This window comes from Punica granatum, chromosome 1 (assembly GCF_007655135.1).
Source record: "Punica granatum isolate Tunisia-2019 chromosome 1, ASM765513v2, whole genome shotgun sequence".
NCBI classification, from domain to species: Eukaryota; Viridiplantae; Streptophyta; class Magnoliopsida; order Myrtales; family Lythraceae; genus Punica; species Punica granatum.
The window spans coordinates 3,177,738-3,194,523 of NC_045127.1; the positions used below are offsets into that span (position 1 = coordinate 3,177,738).

Sequence of the window (16,786 nt, forward strand, 5' to 3'; positions counted from 1 at the left end):
ATTTTTGATTTGAGACATAATACCATTTGATATATCCATTAAATATAAGCACATAAGTTTCTCGTAGATATGGCCCACGGAATCCATCATGGCAATGGGCTAGTAGGAGCCGAACTTTCGAACTACAGTAAGTGTTCAATTGCTACGTACCCCACCAAAACAGTAAAGCTAAAAAAGGAAAAAAAAATAAAAGAAAAGACATCGCTGGACGGTATCGATAATGTTTCCCCAGTAACATTGGATGATTTCTTGGGCTTATCTGACGTTTACAAGGAGAATGTTCTTTGGGTTTTTCAAAATACAATGTGATGAAAGCAGCAGCTTCATTATTTTAATGAACTTTCATACATCAATCATGTCTTGAAGTTGGTTGGAACTTTACTTATTAGTTGTTTCGCTGTGTTGTAGGCCTATATCTGCTTCTCCTTCATCTGAAAATCGGTCCGACTTATCCGGAACATACAATATAGATAAAACTGACGGAGCATAGATCGAACATGTCAGATAAAGAAGCTTTATCGTATGTTTGTTCTCGCGTGCAAGAGAAAATACCGTTGTATAACATAGCACCATGAAGAACCAATGTCGAAATTTCACCCAAAAAATTGGGCCAACGTTGGAAAGGAAAGGCACGACTATGGACTTCCTACCGACACAAAGGTTACCATCCTATCATAGGGACAAGCCGATAGTGGTAGCAAAATCTTATCTTAGGTGAGTATAAATTGAGCAAGCTAACATTAAGCATCAGATCCGTTAAACTGTATCTGCTCGAGGAAGATTAGCTACATGTACAGGTAACTTAAAACAAAGAAATTCCACTAATCCACTTTGCATCAGCAAGTAAGTATTCACCTCCAAAGAGCACAATAACAACAAGAAAAGTTCCAAACTAACATTCCGACATCGTATGGGCAAAGAAGAGTCATTGATCTCCAAAGGAAATAAATAGCAACTTGAACAGCTTAAACTATCAAAATTTTACAGAAGGCCTACACATCTTGTTGTGCCCGATAGAGAAAGAATTGACAGGCATCCAACCAGTACTTTTTTCCTGGTTTGTTCACGAGGATCTAAAACTCTATGTCAATATATAAGAGAAATAATACAGGCGACATGGCGGTGAAACTAGCCTTTACGCCTTAAACAATGAATCCTACTACTCGAGGAAAAAAAAGAAAGTAGAAGAACGAGAATAGAAAAAAAGGGGAAATATAACCATAGCATCATTAATGCTCACCTCGAGCCCCTGCCCTTCCGTAATTTTGCATTAGCAAGGGGTGGAATTCCTATCCAGAATGCTCAAACATCACCTGCAAGAAGTTCAATGTTCAGCTTGAGTAAATGGGAGTCAAAAGTAACAAAAGGAAGACTTAAAAACAGTTCTGCAAGGCTCTAAACTTGGTCTTTGAGCTGCCAAGAGTGAGCTCCAGGTCATCTGATGCAGATTCTTCGTGGATTCTCTCGCCTTCCCATGGCTTCACCAGCCCAGTTTTGTTGTTTCCAAATGCAAACTCGTCTGACATCACCTGAGAAATAGGGATATCCGCAGTTTGATCAAAACCTGCCCTGATGGCAGGAGAACATGTCCCACTCTGCCCTGGTGTCCAAACACGGGACCCACTACCAGCAGCCATAGTGGTTTCTCCTCCGGACACGAATGGGTTGGATGAGACAAGGCTGAAGGTGGGAGAAGTGGATCCTGCTTGGGGGATTCGAAGCCCTGCTAACCATTCGGGATCAGGAAGAATCTGACGGCCTGGACTTGGAGGAGTGGAAGAAGGAAGGAAGGGATTGTTCTTCCCTCCCCAGGGTAAGCGAGAAGACTGATCTTCCCAGTTGGGCATAGCCCGCGGGCTCTGACAGCTGGGAGAGCTAAGAGGAGGTGTTACAGGAGCACTGATAGAGCCACCGGGCAAATAGAATTGAGGGTACTTGGAGGAGGAAGCAGAGGAAGAAGCAGAGGAGAGGTTCTTGAGCCATGGGATGAGGGAATTTCCATCCACTTGTTGGCCATTGGCAGCATATGAGGATGAAATTGGACTCGGGAAGGACGAGGAACCTGGGCTTGGGTTGTAGGAAAAGGAGGTTGGGTGGTAAGACGAGCATGGGCTCACTGTAGCTGACCCCCCCGCCATATCATTGCGCTCTGTGGGCTTGCATCCCTGTAAGGAAACAAATTAAGCAATGAATTAAAGACTTATATGAAAGAGGCAAAGGACAATGCTCGGTTTTAGCTCAGTTGTTAAAGATACTCAGAGCTAAATTGATGGAAACCCCAAAAACTGAAGTTGGTCAAACCCAAGCTGTGGTTTCAGAGTATTGTCTTGGCTTTTTTTTTTTGGGGCCTCTACTGCCATTCATATGCCTTAAGACATTCACCCCAATTCCTAATGATCTATGGGAACATACCACATGAGACAAGACCATCTATACTGCTCGAAGACATAGCAAAACAACCATCTCCCATCCTGCTTCGCAATCCCAACCACCATATTGCATGAACAGTAAAAGGAAAGAGCCACAGTCAAGTTAAGATGTTCTTCAGATGATAATTCAATATACATGAAATAAGGTTAGCCCAGTGGTAGGAATCCCAGCCTAGTTTCGTAACACTTCTGATTCAATTTCCATCCCCTCTCCTAATTTGCCTAGAAAAGTATCTACAACCCAACTATAGAAACTTCAAATAAGAGCTATGTTGTCACATGTATTTATAACATTATCAAGGAAATCCATGTGAGGATGGTCTTTTCAGTGTGGTCTTTGGTGACTTTGATATACATGCATCTAACAAGAGGAACAACTCTGTTTATCCCTAGACAAGCTAAAAGATGGCTTAATTGATATAGTCCTGCGAAGACGAGAAAAGTTAGCGTTCAGAAATTGTCACAAAGAGACCAAAAGCAAAAACCCTTATTCTAATCAAACATCTGAGACTTGCATAAGCAGCAGGAGCTTCCCTGCTGGAACTAAATAAAGCAAAGGTTGCCCCGGCAAAAGAAGAGCTTCTCACCCAAATCATGTCCTCTCTCCACTCTCCAGAAGAAACTAATGTTTCGATGTAAAAGCATTAACCGCTATGGACGACTAAACAAACATTGAAAGATTCTTGATCCTCAATTTGAGTGACTACAAAGATGAATCCATTCGTCTAATATAATAAGCTTCGCCTACAGTAAGTGAATGCATTTCAGCAACGCCATCAGTACCCCTCCAAAGAAGCCTGGTCAGTTTTCAGAAAATTAACTCAAAATGCAACCCATAATAAAAAAAAAAAAAAAAACCGAACCCGCCCATCTCATCTCCTTCCATCTGCCGCTTACAATTCCAACCCTAGGTCGAGCAAACTAGCATGCAGCAATATATGGACGCTATCAGCATCGGCATAGCTCAATATAGAGCAAAGAAGCAAAATTGAAACTTCATCCAAAGTCTTTAGGCATATAACTTGCAAGAGCAACATACTAATCGAATTCATTCGATTTAAGAGGCTATAGGAAGTAGGTTCAGTACCTTGCGGTAAGTCGTCCCATCAGGTTCGACGATCCAACCAGCCTCGTTACAGAGAGCCTTGAGGACTTCATTGTTGTCACAGTGCTTGGGGAGCTTGTAGTTACCGTACGCCCTCAGCCCCGCGAATATCTTCGCTGCTATGGCTCTCCGCCTCCGCTCCCTCCGCTTGTTGTTCTCCCTCTCCTTCCATGTCGGCATCCGCGTTCCCGACGTCATCCCTTCTCTCCCTTCCCTCCACGCTCAGAAATCAAAATGAAGGCTTTCGAGATCTCCGATAAATCGAAGGGGGTCAGAGTCAAAAAAGCAACGTTGACCGGTATCTTTCTCTCCAAACAGAGCCAATAGAATGTGCAGCTTTTTCTCTGGAGCGAAGCAGGGAGCTGTCGCAAGACTCTCCAACACAATCCTTTGTCAGCTCTGAGCTGATCGGTGTGAAATCAAGACCAAATCGGAGACCTCCAACAGCCCAAGATCTGCCCAGAAAACCTTAACTGAGCTTCGGAACCTCGCCGAAGAACACCAGATTCGAATCGGACAGAAACTGAAGATAGAATCACGGATCCAGCTGATCAAACGACAGGGTTCACTGCAGACTTCACAGAACTGGAGCTCGAGCTGATCAACGCAGCTCGAAGACACTGATTGCAGAAGAGATGACACGGAGAGAAGAAAAAGAAGCTCAGCTCCAGTCAACTTTTAGCTCTATGATGCACACACGAGACAGCTGCGATATAGAGGAGCAGCTCCAACTGGGGAGAAAGAGACAGAGAGAGGCTATGCTAGTGCCTTTGCAGCAGATCTCCGGCGGTCATAGATTGGAGCTTGATCCCAGATATGGCCGGAAAACGGTTTCAGGATACCGGAAATGGCTTGTGACCGGAATCGGAGAATGAAGAAGGTGGGGAGCATGTGTGAATGAATGAACTGGAAAAGAGAAACCAGCAGGGAAAAGGAAAAGAATCAGTCAAAGGAGAAGTAGGACTCGAGCTTCAGAATTCAGATGCTCTTCTGGGCTGAGACATTGGGCCTGGTCCTGGCCCATTAACACTTTGGGCTCTCATAGACCAAGTTTGGGCCCATGTCTGCACCAGTTCATGAATGACATCACATCACCACACACGCGATCAGAAAATTCTTCAAGGCTCAGTTTTGTTGCGGGGGAAAAAGAAATGAGAAACCGAATCGAGATGGAATGAAATGAAATCGCTTGACAAAGTAATTCGACCCGTATGGCCATCACAGTGAAATAAGTAGACGGAAGAATCTCCTGAACAGTTACACTTCCGTCTGCACGAGTTTTAGGAATAACAACATCAATTGAATTAACTCGCTCTCAAAAAAGTTTCATCACATCGTATGTCGCCATTAACATAAAAACGAAGCTAATTTTCAGTACAACTCTTAACAAGTTAGAACAATCCATTAGAACAAAAGAATCGAACCAAACATTCAAACACCAAAACTCCTTAATCCTTCACAAAATCTACGGTGGTTAAAATGGAATTTCTATCCATTTCATGTGATGGCCTCATCCTCGTAACATTCCCGAACCCGATCACCTCCAGGTTTTTATTGCGTCCTCAAGGGGATCTTCAATTATCCATTTGAAGTTGGACCAGCAGTGAAATTCAATTCATCTACAGGACAAGTGGTACAATAATCGCTTGAAACTAATGACCAAACACATTACAGCAAACCCAAAGAACAAATAAAAGCATAGCCTGCAACAAGAAGTAACACAGTGTTTAAGTACCTGCATGAACAAGAAGTTCCTATGTCTTAAGTTTGACCGTCATTGTAGTTCGGCTCAGCTTGACAATATCTCTCAGCAACCGGTTCGTAGATGACTTCAAGTCATCCGGTACGGACAAGTTTGGCGGCACCAGCTCCAATGCGTACGAAGTGATGACCCTCAACACAGCCAGCAAGCTTAACTCATTCTTGGCAATCTTGGCAACCCTTCCCCCGAACTGCTGATTCACAAACTTGCAGGAGCTTCTCAGGGCACATTTGCTGCATACCTGAAGGCGAAAAGTAAAATGAGCAGCTAAGCACGAAAGTCATTAACAGAGGGTTACTCAAGCACCACGCACGACCAAACTTACAGTTTGTTCTGCAATGCTGAAGAAAACACGCAGTTTTTTAGCAGCAGAGGTAGTCTTCCTCGCAACTGAAGGGCAACCGAAAAGAGCAACCTTTTTCAGCTCAGAGCCTGACAACATCCTGCCAAGCACGCAATGTTAAAGTTCAGGGGAGAAAATGTAACAATCGGGATAAATTCTATCTCTTCCATGATTTATCTGATTGAAAATTGCAGTTTAACCGAAAACATAGGGGCTTGGGCAGCTTCTGAAGGGCGAAATCATACAAGGTTCTCATACATACTCAATAATCGGTTAGCTCTTTGTTTGTAAGAGAATCCTCAGCAAAGCGAAATTTTGGCATCAATATTTGGACACTCAAATCTCCTGTGAAATCATGGTTGATGCTAATTGCTGAACATTCTCGATGAAAGCACGACTATGCATCTGCAGCCTGAACCCCGAGTTACGACCTATGCACTACGAAGAAGATAATCTATTCCCTTTCCGCTTTGGTAAGTTTACTACGTCCAGTATGGATGCTCCCTCGACAGATTTTGATACCAGAACCAATCCCCATTCTCCACATTTGATAAAAAGATCGAAAAACAAACGTACTCGGAATGGTAAAGGAAGTGGCAGTGATTGTAAGATATCAATGGCGAGCAGATAAGAGCAAAACTGCTTACTTTGCGATCTCCTGATGGTCTTTCCCGAATTTATCGGCGGCGGACTTGATGAAGTCTCTGCCACAACTATGCTTATACCAACCTGATTCCAACTTCCCATTCGTCAGAAAACTGGCGCCATTGAAGTAGCCTTCGCTGTGTAAATGGTTCAGAAACATCTTCATCTCCGGTGACAGCTTCTCGATAGTCACCGAAGACTCGGGCAACCGATCCGACACGACACGTCTTATAGTCCTGCTCCTAAACACATCAGATAAGCGACGAGCCACGGGCTTGGTATGCTTCTCCCTCTCCTTCTCCTTCTCCCTCTCCTCCACCTCCTTCTTCGCTGCAACTACGGTATCGACTTTCGGAGAGTCTTGCTCCTTGTTTGAGCTCCAGAGCTTCGTCTCCAGTTGCTTCAGTTCCCGGCCCAAGTCGCTGCTTCCACTCTCTTTGTCGTCGATGGACTCTTCAGTCCTGGGAGACAATCCAACCGCCTCCTTGAAGAATACAACCAACCGCTTCATCTTCGTCGGCGTTTCCGGCTCCCGGTTCTCCTCCGAGGAAACAAGCCGCTGCCCCGGAGGATCAGACTGAGTTTTCCGAAGGATTGAAGAGAAAACATGTCGCCTTTGTGAGAGACTGGGATGGGAAATGAAGGCGTCAGGGCTTCGCCGTCCGAGCAATGCCGCGGTTCTGAAGAGCGCCATAGTTTGGATCAATTCGACGGCTTGCAGGGCAAATCCGCCATTGGAAGGGAGAAAGGAGTTCTTCCATCTCTTCTCCAGACATACAAATGCAGCCCGTCCTCTTAACGGGCCTTTCCGGGCCAGGCCGTGCATGATTACATATAACGCTCAGCCCGGAACAGTGACGGCCCGTTGGCCCGTCTTGCTCCTCTTTACTCTAGGGATTCTACAGTTCGGACATTTCCAGGTCGCCAAACTCTCGACCCATTGGCCCGATGGCTCGGGCGGACATATGATGTTTGTTTGTTCAGGTCCGCAAGAGATTGTGGGTGAATTGATGACCGGAGTGAATAAGACTAGTCTCCCGCCACATCCGTCCCGACACTTCGCAGCGAATAACACTAGTCACCTCCGAAGCGGGCAGTCAAGACACACCAAATCATGGCAGTAATCTCGAGCATGTCTAGCGAATTGTTATATCACTTGCTTCCCATCATATCGATAAATACGGATTAACAGTTGAACTCAATACTATGGATTAACGTTTAGTAGATCGCATAACAATGTTAACTTTGGCGGTCAAATAATGAATTAATTGATTATGTGCTAATAATCATAAGGGAATAATTCATTGTGACTGTAAAGGTCAAGTCATATTTATGATGAAACAATGATAGGATTGCATGTTCCAATGTCTCATCTCCATGTTGCATAACATGTTTTAAGCCGTTCAACTAGGACGGATAAATTAAAAGAAATAAATCGCAAATTTCGAATTATTGTTCTCTCAATTATTCCATCATTAAATTTAGTTTTCCCCCCTGAAAATTTTCAACTCTTTTTTTTTCCCCCAATATTTCCAAATAAAAGAATTGACAAGTGGAAGAACAGCAACAATTCTGCCACTCTGGAACTCCCATGTGATAGATTGTTCCATCTCTTCATTTTTCTAATGACAATATATTAAATAATTTCATAAGACAGTGCCGATAATTTTTATAAATTATAAATTATTTATTTATTATAATATTTTCTCCATTCTGGCACTATAAAATCCATTGTCTTGCCATTCAAACTTCCCTCCAACCCCACAACCAGAAGAAACCTTTACACGTTCATAACCATTCTCATCATCAATGGCAGTAGTAAGCATCAGTAACCATCTCATCTCAGCTCTTCTCTTGTTGCACATTCTTCTCCTCTCTTCCCTCCCACACAACCGAGCCAACTCGGCTGTCATCCTGAGCCGACGAGATCTACGTGCAAACTCGACTGCTGTGATAGCCCAATTCCTCCGAGCCCACAACACCGTTCGATCAGCACATGGCCTCTCACGTCTCAAATGGAGCCCCTCCCTCGCAAATTATGCCAAGTGGTAAGCAAACAAGTTGATCTGCAGAAACACATTGGTCCCGATATAGCATATCTGAATAGAAGTCACATTGTCATGTCATGCAATAGGTATGCCAACCGAAGAAGAGGGGACTGCACCCTAATCCACTCAACAGCCGACTTTGGTGAGAACCTATTCTGGGGCAGCGGCAAGAGGTGGAAGCCAGCCGATGCGGTGGCAGCATGGGCTGCCGAAGGAGCGCACTACGACTACCAGACAAACTCCTGCAAGTCGGGATCCGATTGTTTGCATTACACGCAACTTGTATGGAAGAGTACAATGAAGGTGGGTTGTGCTCAGATCGTGTGCCACAGTAGGGACACCTTCATTGCCTGCGAGTACTATCCTCACGGAAATGTCATTGGCGAAAAGCCCTACTAAATTAACATTCTCTCCGGATGGGGTAGTCGCAAATATATGGAGAATTCTGAGTCTGCAACACCACAACCGCTCTAATCATTATGGCTAACAAGTTTCTTCGTGCACAAATGTAGATGTTCCCTTGCATGTTAGACGCCGAATAAGCAGATTTGGGTCTACGAATTCCATTCTGAGTTAAGAACAAGAGTGTTGAATCAAGAAGTGGCCCAAACAACGGATACTCCTAAAACTGAATCAAATTTACAGAGTTTCACAAGATTTACATCGATCTCCCTAATCTGGCACGAAACTGCCAAAACCCGAACTTTTGGTACAGTATAACCAATGACGACTAGGGGATTACGTATGTAAATGAACCTAGAAATCGGTTTCCTTGGCAGAAATAGATAATTTTAATCAGCACCTATTTAAAAACTTACTACTTATAAACAGCATGAACTGGCCCCCAATCCAATATTCCAAGACAATCTATGAGGCTATGAGTCTATGACAAAAGCTCAACTCGCTTCATTCATTCAGCGCAACCGTTTTCGGGACAAAATCTGGTAGTTCATCTCGGCCAATTTGGGATTTGCATCAGCCTTCACCAAAATTCCTTGATTTTCAACCTCCAACAGTTCCAGCTGCCACTGTTTAACACAATTACGGCCTGCAAATAAAGTCGGGACATCAATATGTTAGGTCCGCCAACTGGCATGTCCATTCGAATCATCATCATTGGTAATAAAATTTTCGGGAAGAAACAATCTATTTCCTGCTGACATTGGCAGGAGTTGAGAGCATATATGGAGCTGACTCCGTCTAATTCTCACTCACTCAATTGTGGAAACTTGCAAGCATCAATTAACCAAAATAACACACATCAATGTTGTAAGAAGGCAATGGCAAAGCATTTCAAGGCTGCGGAAGGAGACAAACACTCGGCAGTTATGAGTCATTTTTTAAACCTCTTAGGTTAGCAGTCGATGTTTGAACGCCATTTCCAGCTAGCACTGCTGATTTGGCAATGGCTTCAGGAACGTAGGTTCCCCTATATAAATGAAGGGCATCCGCCTGCTTTCCATAGGCACTTTGTCCGAATATCCCTTGCGATAAGACTCATATTCAACCGATCGAGAGAGAGAGAGAGAGACTCAGATCAGGTTAACAGCAATTGCCCTCTCTGAGCATTTTCCAGTCATATACTGTTCAACATAGTCTTCTCGAGAAATTATTATGGGTTTTCAGTTTCAGGGCAACCCCACGAAGCAGGAAATTGGTGAGGGAAGCTCACCAAAATCCTAAATCGTTGTTAACTTTCCAAAATCTTAAATCGTTCTCGTAAATTTATCCACAACTGTGCCGGCCCTTAATTTTCTGTAATCTGTAGAATCGACTCTTTATGTTTTTTTGTTCTAATTAATCTGCACTTAAAAAAGCCTATCATATCAGTAATCTGTTGAATGTGATTTCTTGTTTTAGGATTGGCTTTTCCGTGGCTTCTTATATAACTTCACCGAATTGCCGGCATTACATTCCAAACCTTAATTTTTTCAACATGATAAAATTACAAGAAAAACAACATAGTACTTTTGGCATTCGTAACTCTTTTAATCCTATTACTTATCCAAAAAGAAAAACAACCGTTTAATCCTTTTTTTTTTGCCACGCTTTTGCATTTTAGTATGCGCCATGCACACATCGGAGTGTCCCAGATGCTTAGAATGAGGGAGTCAACTAGGGCTCGCCTCCATTGACTTGTACCAATATCATCTTTCAGGTTATTAGCCTATCTATCAGGCTGCACTCTCATTGTTTGCTCAAACTTTTAGCTCAACAAACTAAATCGGCGATTTGAAAAAGATCGGGCAAGGATCAAAGACCAAGATGAACCCTAGGAATCTCAGGACGGTGAATTCTGACATGAAGCTGCAAGACGAAGACAAAACCCCCGATTGGGCGATCGACATCAACTGCCACCTTGAAGAAGGTCATACCTTCGATGCAGGGAAGTCTTGGACCATCTACAGAGTCCCAAACAATTTCCACCAAGTGCGCGAGAGTGCTTTTGACCCAAAAATCATATCTGTTGGCCCTTTCCATTGTAAAGAATCAAGTTTGCAGGCCATGGAGGAGCACAAGATGCGTTATTTGGTGCGGCTTTTGGGAGGCAAGTTTGAAAAAGAAGGAGGGAGTGGGCTGGATGGAGAGGAACTACCTCGCAAGACCGTGAAACTTGAGGATCTCGTGAAATCAATGAAATTGTTGGAGCAGAAAACAAGGGCATGCTACTCGGAGAATTTCAATAATATCAAAAGCGATGAGTTTGTGCACATGATGGTCACTGATGGTTGCTTCGTGGTTGAAATATTGCGCCAGTATTACAAGCATGTCAAGCACGAGGAAGCAAAACTCAAGGTTGCCTTCTACCCATCTATATATATATGAAAGCAAGATACGAGATAGATCTGGTCAGATCGCCTCAGAACGCTCCATTTCTTAATGGATTTATCTCGATTTTTTGATTTTTTAAAATTTAAAATTATCTTTTATTATAAAATTGACAAAAAAATCTTTTGAAATAATTTTCGGTTATGATATCACATTTAAAAGAGACCGAGAATATCACACAATCTTTTGGATAGTATGATTATCTCTAATTGAAGGTAATATGAATTTTCCGAATGGATTTTATATTTTTATTTTTTATTTTCGGAATTAATTTTAATTAAATTTTTTTAAAAGATATCTCATCATAAAATTTTATTTCTTAATATCTTTAATTTTGATAATTTATATAACATAATGTATTTGAAATAAATGAGAATATTTTATTATATATAAATTGGATATATGCAAATATAAAATTTACATAATTAAACTGATAAAAATATATTATGAATACATAACTACTTTTATATTATAAAAAAATATAAAAATTTATTTACTATATAAATGATGACCCGGCGTCGTGAGAGAGCTCCATTTTATATTTTTAATAATATAACAGCATGAGAATTCAGTTTGAGACTTTGTTTTCATATAGATATAATATAGATTGTTGGGTCAATTGCCGTATCCGGCAACATATGCTCATTCAGAGAAATAGAACTCCTCATGCATTTGTAATTGTTAACCTCAATTAATTATATGCAATTATTAATGTTTAAAAATACTTAGAAATTCAAATAATCTTATTCCGATATAAACTTTATATGGTTAATTGTAAAACACTTAATATATTCATATATATATTTATATATATCATCTCCGAATTTTGTACCTATGGTAAAATAATAAATTTTAGTTAAAATTCAAAATAAGCATCACTTGAACAAATTTACCTATATATATAATATTATATAGTGGCTGAAATACCGACATATATTTCGCCAAGACTACTTAAAATCAAAATCTTAAACTCAACCTTTTCTATAATATTATAATCAATTGATTATTCTTCAAAGTACTAAGATATTTTCAAAAATAAAAAATAAAAAATTTCATTTATAACAATAGAAGAACACTCAGAAATAAAAAAAATTATATAATTATTAATATAGATTTAATATTTGAAATGATTTTGTGTATGAATTATATCTCTCTCATATCTATCCATATATAAATACATTGATTTTTGACTTTGCTTTCTATAATAAAATCGTAAGTTTTGATTAAAAGCAAAAGTAAGTATCTCTGAATTAATTGTATAACTTGTAAAATCGATAATACGTCCATCTCTAGATAATATATATATAATAAATAACAAATTCTTTTGTTGGCCTTTTAGACACCTTACAAAGCTGAAAATCTCAAGATCTGTACAAGCCCTCCTAAGAAACTACATCATCATTATATGTAGTTCTAAGCTTATCTATTCCCTTCTTCCCCAAATCTTTCTTTTTCTTGGTTGAATTTTGATTTGTTGAATTAATATTTTTTGATGCAAATTTGAAAAAATTGCTTCGATATTGATTGTTTTGACAGGATCTTGATTCAAGATCAAAAAAGGGTATCGCTGCAATAATTGTAAGACTTTTCTAATTTCTATGACTTCAATATTTCTTTTTTTTTTGTTCTTATTTTATAATATAATGAATTTTTCTATGAAATTTGAGTTCAATAATTTTATTTATTTATCCTAATTTTTTGGTTGAACTTTGATTTTTCGAATGGATTTTTAATGTAAATTTTAAACTAATCGCTTCAATAGTAACCATTTTGACAAGATATTTATTCCACTGTGGGTATTGCTCTATTAATTGGAATACTCTTTTTCAAATTAATCTATGCCCTCGAGTTTTTCTTTTTTTAATTCTAGTGGAAGTCATCAGTTCGAGCCTGATTATCCCTAAAACCAATATGAGTTTTTCTATTTTGACTTACTTCCCCGCCGTGATCGAATGAGAATGGAGGCTCGTGAGATTGATGTTATTTCAAATGTAAATAATTTTTTCATAAAATTCGAGTTGTGTAATTTATTTTTTTATTTATTTTTGTAATGTTTGACTTGATTAGTCATAACAATGATAACATTAACATTAATTTCTACTATATCAATAATCAACTAACCAATAAAAAAATGATCAACTTCATTTACAAGTGTATAGTAACTTTTATTTTTCATATATGGACAAACATAAGGTAATTATATCCTATAAGATTTTTTAAAAAATAATTATTTTACTTTTATAAGATCCTAATTACCTTATATGGTATAATATTAAAGAGAGATACTTTGTTTCGTATATTTATTACTTAAACATTTTTTATATGTACATTAGTAAAAGTAATCAATAAAGGAATATATAGGCATCCTTATTTTACAAGAATTTAAACGTAATATTTTCAGATTTTCTTATCATAGGCCGTTTTTCATGTACATTTTATATATCATAATATAATTAAATGAGACTAAAAGAATAATACTCAATTAGTTTCTATAATTTTAGATTCTTTTTCTCAATTTCTACTTTTATTTACATAAAACTCAATCAATTATATATGTATATTATTATTATTAAATCAGATTTTACATTATTCAATGATGCCAATAAGTTTGCATGTTTCAAGATTTATATCTTCAAATTCCTTAGTAATCATCTACACAACGCGCATGTCTTCATCTAGTTTTAGTAAATATTCCCCTTCTCTTTTTCTTTTTTTTAACAAGAGAGGTCCAGGATCTTAGTACAATGAAATAGACCTTCTTCTCTTCTTTTAATATTTCTACTAAAGCATTCTCCTGGAAGCAGCCAGATACAGGCTTATGGCATAGGAGATAACATACTTATCTCTGCATAATTATGTCCTACAGGAGACTGTTGATGATCCTTCCAGGCAAAAGAAGACTGTTGATGATCCTATCTTTGAAACTCGATGGATGCTCAGAACCCTTCAACGTGACCTCTTAATGCTCGAGAACCAACTTCCTTTTTTTGTCCTCGAAGAACTCTTCAAACTCACGAGCACCGATCAGGAAGAAACCTCACTTCCAGTACTCGCAGTAACCTTCTTCAACCCACTTCTTCCGAGAGAAGATATAGCTGCCAAGCTCGACAAAGAAGAAGAGTATGATCACCTCCTCGATGTCTTCCGCAGCACTTTCCTCTCAGCAGTCAGAAAAAAAGTGAAAGCCCATGGGTGGTCGGGGTCCTCGCACAACTTAAGTATGCCTGCAATTGCATCCCAAGACAGAAACTTAATCCTCGATGTCTTCCTCACCACTTTCCTCTCAGCAGTCCAAGCATGCACAAGACGGGGTACCCACGGGTCGTTCTCATCCTCCCACAGCTCCGCATCCCAAGACAGACAATTGAACCACTGCGCAATTGAAGTGCAGGAGGCCGGAGTTGAGATCCAAAAACAAGAGAACTGTGATTTGCTGGACATCAGTTACAACGACGGGGTTCTCAAGATTCCTCCGTTACCTATCAATGACGACACTGTCCCCTTGTTCTTTAATTTTATAGCCTTTGAGCAATGCGACGACGCGGCAAGACCCTTCTTCACCAACTTCTTCATGTTCCTTGACAGCTTAATCTATTCCAAGCTTGACGTACAGATCCTCCACAGAGAAGCAATCATCAACCATGCTCTTGGGAGCAACAAAGCTGTGGCAATCCTGATAAATACACTGGCGAGGCAGATTGTCTACGACCCATCCCAATGTTACTTGTCGGCCGAGATGAAGAAGGTGAACCATCGTTGCAAGGTTTATTATGAGAGCAAATTGCGGACCTGGTGGAGAAACCTAGTAAGGAAATACTTCAGCAACCCGTGGTCGATCCTATCTCTGGCAGCGGCTATTCTCCTATTGATTCTGACAGTTGTGCAAACCTTCTACACCATATATCCCGTCTACAAATAAGAAAATTTTTAATTCGATGAACTCTTCCAGTGAAATTTCAATAATTTCTGTTTTGTTTTGGGGCTTGCCAGGTTTCTTGAATTTTATGAAGAGGTTATATAATGTATTTATTGTAATTCGATACTGAACATAGTATTGTATGCATTGAATAAAGCTTGAGTGTGATATTGAAAGAGGTGTGTTGGTTGCTAAAGCTTGAGTGTGGCAATCCTAGCTTGTATACTTTGTATAAATTAGCTCGATGTGGTGATTTAAGTGGTGGACTTGGATATAGTTGTATGGTTTATATATATATTTACTTGGTTGTTTGATAATTAATGTTTATTTTTTTGGTTATAAGGGAGGCCTATAAATCTAGTACAATGACATAAAAATCCTAATATATAGCTAATAGTGGGGCACATGTAGTCCCATTACGAGTATCGAACTTGAAAACTTAAGCGACGACATGCGTTACTATGATACTTCCTCTTTGATAGAATTAATATCTATTAATAATTTATGACTGCAAGTGCTTGGATTGATAAATATTTGTACAGATTTTATAAATTGATTATCTATAGACGAGGCAAGTGGTGGACTCAAATATCATCGAATGATTGATGCATATGATTGGTTGTTTTCAAAATAAATATTTATTTAATATTTCATTTTGTTTTGAAATTCAGTACTCACTATAGTACAACTCACACTGTGCATATTATTTTTCTAATTGAGTTGAGAGTTATTTCAGCTATGCATGAGGACCATTTTTGATATCAGATAAGTTTGGAGGACTTTATAGCTAGACCTTTTTGTTTTACAAGTATAACATTTTGTTTGGATAATGGAATGGGATGGGTTATAGAGGGATGGGGTGGGGGTGGATTATGGAGGAGTGGGATGTGGTGATTTATGAAGTGATTCTCTTAACCCTTCATAATTTATGTTTGTATAGCATCAAGAAAGGATGTGGTGGAATAATATATGCATATTATTTTACCATTATACCCATTTCATATAATGCACGAATAAAGATAACTAATAGATTTTATAATATTTACAATATATACATATAGGTATATATATATATATATGTAGGTCCGTATAGTATAAATGTGTAATGAATATATATAGAATCAAGGTACCAGAGGTGAAAGAACAATAGATATAATAGAGTTTAGGCAATATATACATATGTATATATATATAACAGAAGTGTATATAGATAAAAGAGAAGGATATATAATATCTATATATGTGTGTATATATATAGGTGCATATATATGAGCGAGCAAAGATAATATAGTTAGAGATGACATCATTGTAATTTTGTGAAAAGAGAACAATTAAAAGTGACTTGCGTTATAAAGAGTACAGTGAAGGTGGGGCATGCGAAGATTGTGCGCAACAGTGGGGACTCCTTCATTGCCTGCGAGTACTATCCTCCCGGAAATGTCATCGGCGGAACGGCCTATTAACACCTCTACTGGATAGGGTAATCACAAATGCAGACTATTCGGGATTTCGTATACATGGGATAGGGTTAATCACGTCAAAAATCATGGACTTGCACTCAATTCTCAAATCTAACATAAACTCTCAAATTTCCCAAATCTAACATAAACTCTCAAATATATCATTCGTTCAATTCCGTCACAGTGTCTGACGTGACAACTAACGGTTGCCGACTTGGATTTATGGTCCCACTCATTTTTTTAAGAAGA

At 39.2% G+C, this 16,786-nt stretch overlaps 4 protein-coding genes across 7 annotated transcripts; 2 read left to right on the forward strand and 2 right to left on the reverse strand.

Annotated features, from left to right (window-relative positions):
• Window positions 1-792: 792 nt before the first annotated feature.
• Window positions 793-4,472, reverse strand: LOC116211106 (BES1/BZR1 homolog protein 4-like). Its single transcript, XM_031545333.1, has 3 exons — window positions 3,517-4,472; window positions 1,401-2,165; window positions 793-1,313 (listed from the first exon to the last, which is right to left on the reverse strand). The coding sequence occupies exons 1-3, from the start codon at window positions 3,730-3,732 to the stop codon at window positions 1,290-1,292; spliced, it is 1,005 nt and encodes a 334-aa protein (XP_031401193.1). The 5' UTR covers window positions 3,733-4,472; the 3' UTR covers window positions 793-1,289.
• Window positions 4,473-4,812: 340 nt separating this feature from the next.
• LOC116211102 lies at window positions 4,813-7,037 on the reverse strand. The gene is made up of 4 exons (XM_031545322.1): window positions 6,287-7,037; window positions 5,622-5,739; window positions 5,270-5,537; window positions 4,813-5,153 (listed from the first exon to the last, which is right to left on the reverse strand). Exons 1-3 carry the CDS (start codon window positions 6,976-6,978, stop codon window positions 5,289-5,291), a joined length of 1,059 nt encoding a protein of 352 aa, XP_031401182.1. The 5' UTR covers window positions 6,979-7,037; the 3' UTR covers window positions 4,813-5,153; window positions 5,270-5,288.
• Window positions 7,038-8,044: 1,007 nt separating this feature from the next.
• On the forward strand, window positions 8,045-8,789 carry LOC116192622 (pathogenesis-related protein 1-like). Its single transcript, XM_031521220.1, has 2 exons — window positions 8,045-8,332; window positions 8,419-8,789. The coding sequence occupies exons 1-2, from the start codon at window positions 8,094-8,096 to the stop codon at window positions 8,729-8,731; spliced, it is 552 nt and encodes a 183-aa protein (XP_031377080.1). The 5' UTR covers window positions 8,045-8,093; the 3' UTR covers window positions 8,732-8,789.
• Window positions 8,790-9,790: 1,001 nt separating this feature from the next.
• Window positions 9,791-15,268, forward strand: LOC116197246 (UPF0481 protein At3g47200-like). 4 transcript variants are annotated; one of them, XM_031527330.1, is made up of 4 exons: window positions 9,791-9,873; window positions 10,543-11,128; window positions 12,698-12,739; window positions 14,028-15,268. In XM_031527330.1, exons 2-4 carry the CDS (start codon window positions 10,598-10,600, stop codon window positions 15,078-15,080), a joined length of 1,626 nt encoding a protein of 541 aa, XP_031383190.1. In that variant the 5' UTR covers window positions 9,791-9,873; window positions 10,543-10,597; the 3' UTR covers window positions 15,081-15,268. The 4 variants fall into 4 exon arrangements, with proteins under 4 accessions (XP_031383190.1, XP_031383212.1, XP_031383204.1 ...); XM_031527344.1 differs by having other exon boundaries at window positions 9,805-9,873; window positions 10,491-11,128; XM_031527337.1 differs by having other exon boundaries at window positions 9,815-9,989.
• The last annotated feature ends 1,518 nt before the right edge of the window (window positions 15,269-16,786 follow it).

Excerpts from the sequence above, each read along its gene's own strand:
- LOC116211106 (XM_031545333.1), bottom strand. The coding sequence starts at position 3,732 with ATGACGTCGGGAACGCGGATGCCGACATGGAAGGAGAGGGAGAACAAC. Across the intron at positions 2,166-3,516 it reads ATGGGACGACTTACCGCAAG|GGATGCAAGCCCACAGAGCG; the intron begins GTACTGAACCTA and ends GTTTCCTTACAG. Across the intron at positions 1,314-1,400 it reads TTGGCAGCTCAAAGACCAAG|GTGATGTTTGAGCATTCTGG; the intron begins TTTAGAGCCTTG and ends AACTTCTTGCAG.
- LOC116211102 (XM_031545322.1), bottom strand. The coding sequence starts at position 6,978 with ATGGCGCTCTTCAGAACCGCGGCATTGCTCGGACGGCGAAGCCCTGAC. Across the intron at positions 5,740-6,286 it reads GACCATCAGGAGATCGCAAA|GATGTTGTCAGGCTCTGAGC; the intron begins GTAAGCAGTTTT and ends CGTGCTTGGCAG. Across the intron at positions 5,538-5,621 it reads TCAGCATTGCAGAACAAACT|GTATGCAGCAAATGTGCCCT; the intron begins GTAAGTTTGGTC and ends TTTCGCCTTCAG.
- LOC116192622 (XM_031521220.1), top strand. The coding sequence starts at position 8,094 with ATGGCAGTAGTAAGCATCAGTAACCATCTCATCTCAGCTCTTCTCTTG. Across the intron at positions 8,333-8,418 it reads CTCGCAAATTATGCCAAGTG|GTATGCCAACCGAAGAAGAG; the intron begins GTAAGCAAACAA and ends GTCATGCAATAG.
- LOC116197246 (XM_031527330.1), top strand. The coding sequence starts at position 10,598 with ATGAACCCTAGGAATCTCAGGACGGTGAATTCTGACATGAAGCTGCAA. Across the intron at positions 11,129-12,697 it reads ACGAGGAAGCAAAACTCAAG|GATCTTGATTCAAGATCAAA; the intron begins GTTGCCTTCTAC and ends TTGTTTTGACAG. Across the intron at positions 12,740-14,027 it reads AGGGTATCGCTGCAATAATT|GAGACTGTTGATGATCCTTC; the intron begins GTAAGACTTTTC and ends TATGTCCTACAG.